Here is a 16008-nt window from a genome sequence, read left to right on the forward strand (position 1 = left end):
AAACAATCAACACAGATCCAGGTCAACCAACCACAATGATTGTATGGCAAGGGCCTATTGCTACCGATAACTCCGGCGTTAACCCTGCAGCTGTGTGCGATCCTGCATCGGGAACTGACTTTCTTATTGGGATAACGAAAGTAACGTGCGCAGCTTTGGATGGACTCGGAAATGCTAATAATTGTTCATTTTATATTGGTGTCAAGGGTAAGAGTTCTGTTTTTCTTATCCATCAAATTGACTGACAATATCATTATGTGAATATGCTAGTGTTTGTTGGCAGTAAACAGGACAAACAAACCCGTATTTAAACACTTTCAATTTACTTAATTCCATTTCTGTTATTGTTTATTATCAGACAATGAAGGCCCTGTTTTGGAGTCCTGCCCTGCAAACCAAAGCACCAATACAGATCCAGGTCAACCAACCGCAATGGTTGTATGGCAAGGTCCTATTGCTACCGATAACTCCGGCCTTAACTCTACGGTTATGTGCGATCCGGCATCGGGAACTGACTTTGTTATTGGGATAACAAATGTAACGTGCACAGCTTTGGACAGATTCGGAAATGTCAATAACTGCTCATTTTACGTTGATATCAAGGGTAAGAATTCTGTTTTCTACTAACATTAAATTGACTGACACTATATCATTTTGTGACTATTGCTTTGTCGGCAGTAATGACAACATAAAACACCCGTATTTAAACACATTCAATTTACCCTATTCCATTTGTGTTATTGTTGATAGTCAAACAATGAAAGCCCTCTTTCAACAATAAAATCGTATTTAAGCACTTTCAATTTACCCGATTTCAATTGTGTTAATGTTTATTATCAGACAATGAAGGCCCTGTTTTGGAGTCCTGCCCTCCAAACCAAACAACCAACACAGATCCAGGTCAACCAACCGCAATGCTTGTGTGGCAAGGGCCTATTGCTACCGATAACTCCGGCGTTACTCCTACGGTTATGTGCGCTCCGGCATCAGGAACTGACTTTGTTATTGGGAAAATGAATGTAACGTGCACAGCTTTGGATGGATTCGGGAATGTCAATAATTGTTCATTTTATGTTGATGTCAAGGGTAAGAGTTCTGTTTTTCTTTTGATTTTGATTTTTTTTTAATTCAAGCATATTCTAATTTCATATTTGTATTACAAGTATCAATTTCATATCATTGCCAGTTTCATAATACTTATTACCATTATTTTTACAGTGATAATCTATTATGCAGGTACTAATACTTGTTTTCAATTTGTCATAAGTAAAGGTCTGTATATACAGAATTTATGGCGTACACGTGAAGTTGGGTTCTGATTGGCTAATTGAAAAGCACACCAGTACCTCATTCGTCGATCAATCTGCGTAGCTTCGCGTGACGCAGTCATGACTAGTTCTTTATTACGCGATCGGTCTGCCACTGTGAAAATATTTTTGAAACAAAGTGTAGGCCTTTGCATGTGCACGTGTATACAAATGTTTTGTATTGGAATATGTATATAAAGTCTGCACAAAAAGTAAAGCAGCTGTAATAAATACGCCTATAACTTCAGATATAATAATTGTTTTCACAATATTTCAACATAGAAAAAAGGATGATTTATTTATGCGCATTTTGATAGCACATTTGCCAAATGTCGCTCATTCTTAGGGAGCGTTCAGAAATACTTTGGTGGGGGGGCTGGTAAAAAGGGAGGGGGGCCAAAAAGTTTTGGACCTTAAAAGAGGGGGGGGGGGCCAAAAAGTTTTCCGCTTTAAAACCCAAAATTTTCGCACGCTACGCGCGCATTTAGAGCCTATCACTTTTAACATGGGCAAGTTTTGGTTTTCAGTGCTTGTGTTTGAAAAAATGATGGCACTTAGTGTACACATATCTATTAATTAATATAACATTAAAGATGATCAGCAGCATGCAACATATGGGTTGATTTAATACTTGCACTTTTTATTATAGAATTTTAAATCTCTTCAAACATGATTATGTACCAATCTTTTCAAAATACAACTAAATCAAGAAAATATTGCAAATACATTGGATTTTTTTGCACGTAAACTGCACACTTCAGTTTAGATTTCTTGTTGCAAAATTATTTTGTACACATAGGCCCATGGGTAGATTTACCATAGGGCAGATTGGGCACAGGCCCATGTGCCACGGTCTTTGGGGGCCAAAACTGATACCTGTGTACACTTGTGTGACCAAATTAATCTCATAATTTGACCATTTTAGCTTTTTGCATATAATATAAATCAGTTCCAATTTTAAAAATATTTGACCATTCAAGCTTCAATATGGCCAAATTTTAGCATTTGTACTATCATAATAGCCACGGATCCAAATTATATGCCGATGTGCATATGAACCTCAAAATAAATCCTCTATTTCATTAATACCTGTAAAATCAGATAAACACCCTGATTTGGGACAAATCTAAATTAAGTATAAATGAACATTTCCTTGTGCTTGTATTTCATGCGCAATTGCCCCACCGGGAATGTTTCAAACATTAACCTCCCTCAATGACATGTGACCCAGATACCACACCACTGGAAACAACACTATTAAGTATAATGTTTGTTATACGATAATGGGGAGGGTCAAAAAAGTTTTGTCTGTCAAAAGAGGGGTCAAAAAGTTTAGCGGTCCATCGAGGGGGGGGTCAAAAAGTTTTTGAGCGAAAAATTGGAGGAAGACCAGCCCCCCCTACCAAAGTATTAATGAACACTCCCTTAAACACTTGAGAACGTTCCTACAATCCTATTGGTTCTTCCCCGTGTGATATGACACGATATCACATGGGTCAGTGCGTGTGCATCGACGCGATACTCACACGCGCTATTTGAACCAATCGGAGGCGCATAGCATCAACGGGACGATTTTTAGACCTAGGTAATTCCTTGCAAAATGTAGGATTTAATTTGATTAAAATTTGAAATACTTATGATATTTTTAGTTGAATTGAAGTGTTTAAGAATGAGAATTAAGGTATTGTTTTTAGCCGCTGTCGTGCATCTATCATCTCATATAACACGGGCGACATCATTATTTTTGGCGTAAAAGAAATCGGCTTCGCCTCATTGTTTTACTTAAAATAATGATATCGCCCGTAAGTGCTAGAAAGTAAAAAAAAAAGTAACAGTAAAAAATGACACTACCGATCTCGTCGGTTGCAGAGGCCAGTTTGACACTTTTAACCTTCGTCTAATCAAATGCTTGTAACTCTACTTTTTGAGTTTACATCGAATTTAATGGAATGGCATAATGTGCAGGATTAGATATCTAAACAAATGCCCAAATATCGTTTTAATTTTTGTTTTCAAGTATTAGGATACTTTTTGGCGCAGTATGGAAATTATGTTTTAGCCCTTTCAAATGTGAAACGTATATGAATGGAAAGTTTGAAAACATAACATTTATAAATTATGTCAAAACTACGATTTACTGTGTTAGGCACTATAAGATGCATTTGAGAACACAGCCCCCTCAAATGTATCTGAGCTTTGTATCATGTACCGAGATATGCTTTGAAAAAGGTCAATTTTAGAAAATCCGAAAATCTCTGTAGTCAGTTAAATAAATAAGTTATATCATTTCCACGAGTACGCTGTTGGTTATCACAGTACCGATGTAGCCGGTCGCTGTGTGAGAGGCCGAGCTTCCATCAGATGTGTCTCTGACTGTCCTGTTGTAGTACGAGACAAAAACTAACTTATTCTCAATTAAATTCTCTACATGCCTAAACTGCATTATATATTAAATGAATATTTTTTTATAAACCAATTCCATTAGTGTTATTGTTTATTCAGACATTGAAGATCCTGTTTTGGAGTCCTGCCCTGCAAACCAAACAGTCAACACAGATCCAGGTAAAGCAACGGCAATGATCGTATGTCAAGGGCCTATTGCTACCGATAACTCTGGCGTTAACCCTGCAGTTGTGTGCGATCCTGCATCGGGAACTGACTTCGTTATTGGAAAAATGAATGTAACGTGCACAGCTGTGGATGGATTCGGAAATGTCAATAATTGCTCATTTTATGTTGATGTGAAGGGTAAGAGTTTCGGTTTTTCTTATAACATCAAATTGACAGACATCTTGATCATGATCTTGATTACGTACTGGCCAACATTCCTCCTATAGTCACACGGTCAGGGAATGTGCGTGCGGTGTGCTTGGTTAGTCTTGATGTTGCTCTTTGATGTGGTTGGCTACAGCTTCATTAAACTGTGGTATGTCTTCTATTTGGGTTATTTGTTCAGGTAGATTGTGCCAGTTAATAATTGTTCGGGGAAAAAATTAAAATTTCAAGCAGCCTTTGCTGGTGGTGATTGTTGTGTAGGCGTTGCAGTGAAGATGCCGTGATTGACGTGGGACGGGCTGTAGTAGCGTTCCAGTTGGCAGGGATAAGGGGCCTAGGCGAGATTGCTGCAGGATGGTTAATCTGCGAGAGGTTCTTCTGTTCTCCAGCGAGTCCCATTCAAGGGTTTTCAACATATTTATATTGGTTCCTGGGGTGCGAGATGCGTAGTCATTGAAGACAAAGCGAGCAGCTCTTTTCTGTATCATTTCAATCTGGTTTGTAGAATCTTTGGTATGGGGTTCCCATGCAGCCGATGAATATTCTAGAAGTGGTCTAACGAGGGATCTGTAAGCAGCTTCCTTGGTGGATTTAGGACATGAATAAAAATTTCTCTTGATGAAACCCAATATCCGGTTTGCCTTTGCTGATATCTGTTGAATATGGTTTTTCCAATTGAGCTTACTGGTAATTAAGACACCTAAATAGGGGTGGCCATCCGTTTCATTTAAAACAGAGTCACCCAGTTTGTATTCAAAGTGCTTCGGGTTTCTGGAGTGTGTGAGTTTCATTATGAAACACTTTGAGGGATTGAAACATAATTGCTACTTTTCTCTCATCTCTTCTTGAAGCTCCTTTGCATCAAGATCATTTTGTATTTCATGGTATAAAACACAGTCGTCTGCGAACAGACGGACAGACGAATTTAATTTTTCAGGCAAATCATTTATGTAAACGAGGAATAACAACGACCCAGCACCGTGCCTTGAGGGGCGCCCGAAACAACGTCAGCCCAGGTCGAGTGCTCACCACCGACGACGACCCTCTGGACACTTGTCTAACTCCTCTAACAGATCACTGGTGTTAGCTTTATGGTATAAATACACTTTACGGGGTCGCTGTTTGATGACCCTAGGTTTTGAGCTGACAATAACAATAGGCACGCCATCATGGTCACTAAGGCCAGGTGTAACCATGGATCGCTCCACCACGGTCGGATTAGATGTAAAAAACAGGTCCAGAATATTTTTACCTCTGGTGGGTTCATGGACTACTTGTTCGAGTCCGAAATCATTTTGAAATCATTTGACATGGTGTCCCAGTTAGCATCAGGGAGGTTGAAGTCGCCTGCTAACCAGATTTGACCGTTTTTGGATTTTTTAATTTTGTTCAAGGATTCCCTCAACTCGTTCATATATGAGGGAGAACTACCAAAAAGCTGCGACCTGTATAAGGCGCCAACAGTGATGTCTTTGGATCCTTGTATTTTGATCGTAACCCAGACTATCTCGCAGTCAGTATCCAAATCAATCCTGTGGGTGCCCACCAGGTCGTTTCTGATGGCAATAAGAACACCACCCCTAGAAACACTAGAAATCCAATCTTTGCGGAACACAGAAAAACCAGGCGGGAATAGCTTACTGCTGTTAATGGAACTATTCAAATGAGTTTCAGTTCCAATAATCACATCAGGGTTGTAATTGTTAATGGTAACAGCCAAATCAGCAACCCTCATTCTCACACTACAGAAGTTAATAACCATGGCCTTTAAAGATTGTCTTTTAAAGGTTCTTACACTAGGTTTCTTATCCTTATTGGGGGGGGGGGGACTACTGTCATGCATGCTTGATGGTTTACCATACATGGCACTGGCATTCTGAGTAGTAAAACTATGCTTCAGGGATGAAGTCGCCGCAGGAGGGCTGAGCAAGTTAAAACTTTCAGAGTCAGAGACTGTGGGTAAGGTGGTCAAACTGGCAAAGCTATTTGCAGTTGCAATTGAAAAATCAGAGCATAATGAACTAGCAAAATTGGGAAAACCGCATTGTCAGCGGATCCAGGACATGTCGCTGGATTGAAGGGCTTCATAAACATGCGTACCAATATCCATGTAGTCAGTGTGATACCAAAGATCACATTTATCACAACAGGCCCCATTTGACCACTTTTCCACAGACTCCACAAGGGAATTTGGGTTGGTATGGACCAGGGTTTGGGTGGAGGTCACCTGATTGCATAAGCATTATAAATAGGTATGCCATAGAGAATTTACATGGCTGCTCAATTTGTGTATTTGAAACTTTGCAACTTCATAGCAGCAAAGGTGTTGCTTACCGCTGGGAAGAATTTATAAGCTAAAAATTTGGAGCCATTGTAAGAACTGGTTGGGAGGTGGCAATTTCAAAACCCCTATTATCTGAAGCGATATTATCAAACAAGTCATAAAATGTATAATAGTCACCTGTATGCATACTTGTTGATTGAGCTAGGATGACCACGCCCATAACTGGGGCCCGCGAAATCGTCGCCGGTACCTCTACATCCAAATATCAAAATGTGCATGAACATCCAATTCAAACAAAGCAGAGTACTTACAGTTATCATGAAATTCATGTTGAAAATATATAATCATTGGAGAAAAACAATATGACGACAATACTTAGCCACTTATCCCGTACCGCCTGTACTGGCGTACTACAGCAGCCCGCGGTCCCTCACGGCACTGGGGAATTAGCACATCATTGTTGACAACTCCATCTTGGATTGAAGAACCCGTATGTGGGCGAATAGATAATTCACGAGTACAACCACTACATACACTACGACACGTGTACACCAAAGTTTTGTCGTACAAATTATGCATACCAAAAGTGCCCACTAATGTTCTTAAATGTTATTAGAACATTCTGGTGGGTCAAGACTAACAAAATTGAGCTAATGAAAATAAAAGATGGAAGAGCACATCGGAGACACGTCCGCTCAGTCCGACGACGCACGCACACCAGACAATATATCATTGTGTTAATATGCTATTGGTGTGCGGCAGTAAACACATCAAATACAACCGTATTTAAACACTTTCAATCTACTCAATTCCATTTGTGTTATTGTTTATTATCAGACAATGAAGGCCCTGTTTTGGAGTCCTGCCCTTCAAACCAAACAACCAATACAGATCCAGGTCAACCAACTGCAATGATTGTATGGCAAGGACCTATTGCTACAGATAACTCCAACCTTTCTCCCACTGTTATGTGTGATCCAGCATCGGGAACTGACGTTGTTATTGGGATAACACAAGTAACGTGCGCAGCTCTGGATGGATTCGGAAATGTCAATAATTGTTCATTTTATGTTGATGTAAAGGGTAAGAGTTCTGTTTTTCTTTTGATTTTGTTTTGATTTGTTTTTGTTTTGAAAAAGAAAGATAAACTTATCTTCCGATGGATATGGAAATAACAACAGTTGCTCATTTAATATCACTATTCGTGGTAATATTTAACGTTCTTGTACTAGATATTCGCTCAATTAAAGGGAAAGTGACTACCGATATAAGAAGAAAAACCACCCAAGATTAAAGTAACTTTGTTATGGTAATTGAAGGTGTTGCGTCAAGGGCAGTCCGACGACGCACGCACACCAGACAATATATCATTGTGTTAATATGCTATTGGTGTGCGGCAGTAAACACATCAAATACAACCGTATTTAAACACTTTCAATTTACCCAATTCCATTTGTGTTATTGTTTATTATCAGACAATGAAGGCCCTGTTTTGGAGTCCTGCCCTGCAAACCAAACAACCAATACAGATCCAGGTCAACCAACTGCAATGATTGTATGGCAAGGACCTATTGCTACAGATAACTCCGGCCTTTCTCCTACTGTTATGTGTGATCCAGCATCGGGAACTGACTTTGTTATTGGGATAACACAAGTAACGTGCGCAGCTCTGGATGGATTCGGAAATGCCAATAATTGTTCATTTTATGTGGATGTAAAGGGTAAGAGTTCTGTTTTTCTTTTGATTTTGTTTTGATTTGTTGTTGTTTTGAAAAGTAAAGATAAACTTATCTTCCGATGGATATGGAAATAACAACAGTTGCTCATTTAATATCGCTATTCGTGATAATATTTAACGTTCTTGTACCAGATATTCGCTCAATTAAAGGGAAAATGACTACCGATATAAGAAGAAAAACCACCCAAGATTAAAGTAACTTTGTTATGATAATTGAAAGTGTTGCGTCAAGGGCAGTCCGACGACGCACGCACACGAGACAATATATCATTGTGTTAATATGCTATTGGTGTGCGGCAGTAAACACATCAAATACAACCGTATTTAAACACTTTCAATTTACCCAATTCCATTTGTGTTATTGTTTATTATCAGACAATGAAGGCCCTGTTTTGGAGTCCTGCCCTGCAAACCAAACAACCAATACAGATCCAGGTCAACCAACTGCAATGATTGTATGGCAAGGACCTATTGCTACAGATAACTCCGGCCTTTCTACTACTGTTATGTGTGATCCAGCATCGGGAACTGACTTTGTTATTGGGATAACACAAGTAACGTGCGCAGCTCTGGATGGATTCGGAAATGCCAATAATTGTTCATTTTATGTTGATGTAAAGGGTAAGAGTTCTGTTTTTCTTTTAATTTTGTTTTGATTTGTTTTTGTTTTGAAAAAGAAAGATAAACTTATCTTACGATTGATATGGAAATAACAAAAGTTGCTCATTTAATATCACTATTCGTGGTAACATTTAACGTTCTTGTGCCAGATATTCGCTCAATTAAAGGGAAAGTGACTACCGATATAAGAAGAAAAAACACCCAAGATTAAAGTAACTTTGTTATGGTAATTGAAGGTGTTGCGTCAAGGGACGTTGCGTCACTGTCTCCATGAAAGTTACACTATAAAATATATATATTTTTTGCTGGCTTTTCTTTGGTATTTGTGGATCTTATCAATATGAAATATTAATGGCAGCATTACTCCAAGCCAAGTATACTGTAATAACATGTATATGGGACGAATTGAAGTGCAGTACCAAGAAAACAAATTTCTTTCTGCAATAAAGTGTTTGAGATCATAAAGAATCCCATTAGCTCTTGACATTTTTGGAGACTGTATGGTTATTCCATGTACGACTCTCATCGATCATTTCTGCCGCAAACTTCGTATTTCACACGCATACGTAAATACAAGTTTCGTATTATTTAGACTAATACTTAGTACTCTTAGCATTCACAAAAACGTTTTTGTATAATGTATTCAGTACGATGAAATGTATTTCGATAGCATTAATGACAATAAATTAATTCAAACAATGCTGTGTTGCTTATAACATAATATTGACTGACAGTATAACTTGTCATTGTGTGAATAATGAATTGTTGTGTCGCCTATAAATCAGACAAACAAAACCATATTTAAACGCTTTCAATTTACGCAAGTCCATTTGTATTATTGTTTATTATCAGACAATGAAGACCCTGTTTTGGAGTCCTGCCCTGCAAACCAAACAACCAACACAGATCCAGGTCAACCAACCGCAATGATTGTATGGCAAGGGCCAAGTGCTACCGATAACTCCGGCGTTAACCCTATCGTTATTTGCGATCCGGCATCTGGAACTGAATTTGTTATAGGAAAAATAAATGTAGCGTGCACAGCTTTGGATGGACTCGGCAATGTCAATAATTGCTCATTTTACGTTGATGTCAAGGGTAAGAGTTCTGTTTTTCTTATAGCCTCAAATTGACTGACAATATATCATTATATGAATATGCTATTGTTGTGTCGACAGTAAATACAATAAATAAAACCTTATTAAAACACCTTCAATTTAACCTATTCCATTGGTGTTATTGTTTATTTTCAGACAATGAAGACCCTGTTTTGGAGTCCTGCCCTACATACCAAACAACCAACACAGATCCTGGTCAATCAACGGCAGTGATTGTCTGGCAAGGGCCTATTGCTACCGATAACTCCGGCGTTAACCCTATAGTTATGTGCGATCCGACATCTGGAACTGACTTTGTTATTGGGATAACAAATATAACGTGCACAGCTGTTGATGGATTCGGGAATGTCAATGATTGTTCATTTTACGTTGATGTCGAGGGTAAGAATTCTGTTTTTCTTATAACATCAAATTGACTGGCAATATACCATTCTTTGAATATACTATTGTTGTGTCGGCAGTAAACACAACAAATACAACCCTACTTAAACACTTTCAATTAACCCTATTCCATATGTGTTAATATTTATTATCAGACAATGAAGGCCCTGTTTTGGAGTCTTGCCCTGCGAACCAAGCAGCCAACACATATCCAGGTCAACCAACCGCAATGGTTATATGGCAAGGGCCTATTGCTACCGATAACTCCGGCATTAACCCTACTGTTATGTGCGATCCTGCATCAGGAACTGACTTTGTTATTGGGATAACAAATGTAACGTGCACAGCTTTGGATGGATTCGGAAATGTCAATAATTGCTCATTTTACGTTGATGTCAAGGGTAAGTGTTCTGGCTTTTCTCTTGATTTGTTTTTGTTCAAACATGTTTAAGTTTAATATTTGTATTACAAGTATCAGTTTCATATCATTGCCAGTTTCATATAATTATTACCAGTATCATTATTGTTAGAATTATCATCTACTCTGTAGGTCCTAATAATTATTTTTAATTTTCATATTTTCATATGTAAAGGTATACACTATTTTGCAAATACCTTTCGCACTGCCAGATTTGGCGCAGTTAATAGCGTAAAAAGATTGGCTAATTTAATCACGTCAGCATCACATCAGTACCCCATTTGCCAATCAATCTGCGCAGCGTCGTGAGTAATTCTTTATTACGCGACTGGTCGGCCACTGCGAAAATGTCTTTTCAAAAAAGTGTAGGCCTTTGATTTACACGTTGCATCTATAACGTTACATAATCCACTAAAATATGGATATTGTTTATTGACAGATAATTTTTGATATGCCTACAGGTTATATTTTATGCAACTGTATAATTTTGTTAAATCTCGCAATTGTAATTTCTACAACGTTAGGTGGTTAGGTGACAATACGCTATCTCTACACTTGGGGAAACCCGAATGTGTCATATTTGGTTGAAAACGAAAACTTAATTAAGTAATTCATTTCAAAGTTGAGTGTGCTGGGCAAACAATTTCTGCACAAAAAAATTGTTTAATATCTTGGTATTGCTATTGGTCAACCAGGGATGATGATGATGATGATGATGATGATGATGATGATGATGATGATGATGATGATGATGATGATGATGATGATGATGATGATGATGATGATGATGATGATGATGATGATGATGATGATGATGATGATGATGATGATGATGATGATGATGATGATGATGATGATGATAATAATAATAATAATAATAATAATAATAATAATAATAATGATAATAATAATGTCATTTGCAAAGCAAATTCCAGGATCAAATTCCAGGATCAAATTCAGGACCGTTCTCAAATTGTTTTTTTTTTTAGTGTAAAAGGGTTAGATTTATCCGTTTATGTCAGACTCATGAAGTTTTCAATCATTCAAGTGCATCTCATCTACAAGAACACTTCAAAAGTGTTTCTGGGATGCTTAGGTACAGTCCGAGAAGCAGCATGTATGATTTTGAAATTCCTAAAATCAAAAGTCTTGTTGCTTCCACATTTTATTACAGTGCCGTACTGGAATTAACTCCCAGATGAAATTAAAAAAAATCACTTCAAATGTGCAATCGAAAACAATTGACTTTGGAAACAAAATCGTCAGTCACTACTATTATTCAACAGTACAGGGTGTATCAAAATGATTGGTACCCATCAATTCTGATGTTTATTGGAAAGCCTGCCTCTCCCAAATGCAACATTGGATACTCTTGAAATGCCCATAATATATAGTTTTTGACTTGTTTTACAATTAATCAACAGATTATTTGGATCTTGTGTTGAATTTTGATGTTACAGGCTCATCCATTTTCAATGAAAACTGATGGGTACCAATCATTTTGATACAGCTTGTAGTAAAGTTTTATATTTTTTCATTCACATATGTGCATGCCTTTTTCAATTTTACCCTCCACCCCTCCAAGGACCCCATTGGAAATTGGCAAACTTCCCCGCGGAATGTGTTCAGTGGCTTATCGACGAGGGGAGGGGGTGGGGAAGGTGGGTTTACGTGCCCTGGGCGCCACTAATTCTGCGCCCCACCAAGCGATGAAAGTCAAAAATTTGGCGCGCTTCGCGGGCATTTTAGCACAAAATCATTTGTAAGATCAATGTAAGACTGATAATAACTTCATTATAACCAAAATTAATTATTGGTAAGCCCTGTTTGTGCAAATTTTCGCGCGCTTTACGTGCATTTGTTTCAAAAATCAGGGGGGGGTGGCGTCATTTTGTATCCGTAGCCCTGGGTGTCGCAAGTGCTAGCTACGCCACTGCAGGTGGTACAAAAATCTCAACTTTATTTTTTATTTATGACAAGTGGGGGACTAGGCTATGTATCACACAAAAAAACCTTTAATAGTTTGATTAGAGTCAAGTGAACGGTCTCTATGAAATTTATGTTTCAAACATGTATCATGAAAGTTTTAACATGTTCAAATTCTTCTTTCAGCCCCAGCAACCTGCACTTTTAGCAATGACAATCCACCACTCTGCGGTTACACTCAAGCAATAGATGATGACTTTGACTGGACTTGGCATAGTGGTAGTACAACATCATACGATACAGGTCCGTCCGGCGACCACACAACTGGAAGTGAGTACAACATAAAATCAACACAAATGCCAGGCTATCGTAATCACACACCATTTCGAAAGGCTAAATGTCGTTTTTAGATATAGACGAATCCAATTTTATGCATTCCTACACCTCAATGACAGCCATAGCTGGGTCCCCGTCGGGTATATCTCACCTAAAATATGACATAATGGGGTGTTGGACGGAGCATGAATGAGGGCACAGGGTCTGATAGGGACAGAAGCAGTTTTCCTATGAGATTTTCTAAATTTTTCAATCAATGGGTGCACGTCTCCTATGTAACTATGATGCTACCCCAGTATTTCCGGTTTCTCCTAAGCTAGAAATTAATTTTCAGGACGAACCCTGATTAATAGGAAACATATGTGAATACTGTTATAGCTATAGCAATCTCGATGGCCCAACCTCAATTGACCCAATCATGGCATACTCTTTACGCAATTTATAAACAGTCCAAAGAGTTATATATATTTAAGTGAGGGAATGGTGACTTGTGGTATAAAAAGAAAATCAGACTCACGCTTGTGTTGTGAAGTATCTTATTAATGCCTCACGGTTGTTTGATGTTATCACTTATTAGTTTTTCAAACAAAACATCGTGTACAACCCAATTTTAGGCTTAAACAGCTTAATGCAGTATCATACATACTGCAGTTACTGTCCGTTTTCCTATACACAATACACAGTGCTCTCACCATTGACGCGCGACCTTTACAAATAGTGTATGTTAGAATTATATTGCATTTGCCTAGTTAACATCACTGTGTGAAAAATAACCGGCCAATATTTAAAGTATTCTCCAAACTTCTAGCAAATATATTTCTCTAACATGACCTAAAATTACAGCTAGGTTAGATGTTCAGAAATAGTCGCACTTTCGTAGAATATTAGTGAGGGCAAGGCATAGCTAGCTCATAGCTATCCAACTCCCCGTGTTAATTGAAGGGGGATTTGACCGAAAATATTGAGCTATATTGGTAACGGGCCGCTCCGTTCTGAAGGATGCCACAAAAAACGGTACAAGCTACATTAAAAGTATTCTATGAAATTCTAGAAAATATAGTTTTGTAACATGTCCTATATTTTTAGCTAATTTAGGTGTTTGGAAATAGTCGCACTTTTGTGTTTTAAGAAATATATGTAAACGACAGATAACACCAAAAATATGAAGAAATTATTTCCAAACCGTGTTAAGTCAACAATCATTATGTTGCTCATTTCCAAGAATGCTGGTTAACAAAAAGCAGGCCATTGTCTCATTTCGTGAACAAAGGTCCACACACCATTGTTTCCTTGCGTTTCCTTTATAATCGGTTACCCAACTGAAGCTGTATTCTAGCAGCTCATTCGCCACTTGCACGGTTCCGCCATTATGCACTATATGCGGGAGAGCCTCGAACTGGCAGCATACATGAAAGGAAGAATTACGTAACCTTACACAGAATGTTATATGACTGGTTCAATTCCCATTCATGTATGCTGCCAGTTCGAGGCTCTCCCGCACATAGTGCATAATGGCGGAACCGTGCAAGTGGCGAATTGCGATACCGCACATATATTTTTGTGATCTGCTACTGTGGTAATTTCGCTGCAAATCTGATTAACCGTTCATACTACGAAAGAATGAACAGTTTACCAACCCAAAGTGTTTACAATTAAACATGACAACGAATAAACATAAATCCCGACCGGCACACAACCCAACTTGAAAAAAAAAAAAAGCAAGGGAATTTGCCGGCATGGGAATCGAACCCACGACCTTCCGATCTCCAGACGGACGCATTATCCATTAGGCTACCAGCTCCCACTGATAAATGGTGGTTAAAGCTAGGTCTAATGTTATAGCAGTCATGGTATGCAATACTCACACACAAATATTACGCAAGTACACAAGTGAATGAGATCATTACTGATGCTTAATCGTTTCCCCAGTATAATTATAAGTAAAGTAGGCAATGGGGATACGCATCCTGCACAAGAACAAATAAACACAATGGGGAACGAATGCTCGCTACAAGAGGAAACTGAATATATTTAAAAAGAAAGAATGGACAGTTTACCAACCCAAAGTGTTACAATTAAACATGACAACGAATAAACATAAATTTTGACCGGCACACAACCCAACTTGAAAAAAAAGCAAGGGAATTTGCCGGCATGGGAATCGAACCCACGACCTTCCGATCTCCAGACGGACGCCTTATCCATTAGGCTACCAGCTCCCATTGATAAACGGTGGTTAAAGCTGGGTCTAATATTATTACTACGTTCATACTACCTTAAGAAACCCTTCTTCAAACAAAATAACCTGGTTGCAAAAAGTGCCACCATCCGAATCTGGAGTATGTTGTCACTGAAATACTCTTTCAACTGAGCTTCAGTATGGGTACATAATTTTGTTTGGTGTTCACTGTGGTTCACTGTGGATCACGGTTGTTTGATGGGATCATTTATCAGTTTTCAAAGAAAACAACATGCATAACCATAATATCTAATATATATATAATTTTAGGCTTAAACAGATAAAAGTGATATCGTGCTAATGTATACAAATTCAGCTTTTGAGTCGTTCTAAACTTTAATTTCCCCTCTTTTACAAAAGTATTCACTTTTATAGTATTTTTAAAGCTTTTTCGGATATAAAATGTACGTATTAATGCCAAAATTGGTGGCGCTATTTAGTTACTGTAAATTACTCTTTCAAGCTTTTAATACAAATAATTCTTTTTATTGTTTGATAAAATATGTTTATAAAATGTCGTTGTTGCTTGTTTTACGCATTCCAGCTGTTTTAATGGCGGTATTAATCACCTAACCCTTGCAAATAAAGAAATATGATTTTAGATAAATAGCGCCATCTAAAGTTTGCCTTTAAGCTGGTCTCATACTACCCTGCCGCTTGCCGCTGAGCGGCGTGGCGCACGCGCATTGCAGACAAACGGACACAATCAAGGCTTGTCATTGGTTGAAATGCCCTGCGGCAAGCGGCAGGAAAGTATGCTGGGGGCATTAGTTTGCATTTAGCCAATTCTATATACATCAAACAGCCGTGGGTTAAGTTAATATTTCGATTGTTATTTTAACAGCTGGAAACTACATCTATATCG

At 38.2% G+C, this 16008-nt stretch overlaps 1 protein-coding gene across 1 annotated transcript; it reads left to right on the forward strand.

Annotated features, from left to right (window-relative positions):
• The first annotated feature begins 914 nt into the window (after positions 1-914).
• Positions 915-8936, forward strand: LOC140162079 (hyalin-like). The gene is made up of 6 exons (XM_072185369.1): positions 915-1086; positions 3810-4055; positions 7204-7449; positions 7842-8087; positions 8480-8725; positions 8875-8936. The coding sequence occupies exons 1-6, from the start codon at positions 915-917 to the stop codon at positions 8934-8936; spliced, it is 1218 nt and encodes a 405-aa protein (XP_072041470.1).
• Positions 8937-16008: the final 7072 nt, after the last annotated feature.

The sequence above is a fragment of the Amphiura filiformis genome, chromosome 10 (assembly GCF_039555335.1).
Source record: "Amphiura filiformis chromosome 10, Afil_fr2py, whole genome shotgun sequence".
NCBI classification, from domain to species: Eukaryota; Metazoa; Echinodermata; class Ophiuroidea; order Amphilepidida; family Amphiuridae; genus Amphiura; species Amphiura filiformis.

Coding starts and splice junctions, on each gene's coding strand:
- LOC140162079 (XM_072185369.1), top strand. CDS start 915: ATGCTTGTGTGGCAAGGGCCTATTGCTACCGATAACTCCGGCGTTACT. Junction 7,450..7,841: donor ATTTTATGTTGATGTAAAGG/GTAAGAGTTCTG, acceptor GTTTATTATCAG/ACAATGAAGGCCCTGTTTTG. Junction 8,726..8,874: donor ATTTTATGTTGATGTAAAGG/GTAAGAGTTCTG, acceptor TTCTTGTGCCAG/ATATTCGCTCAATTAAAGGG.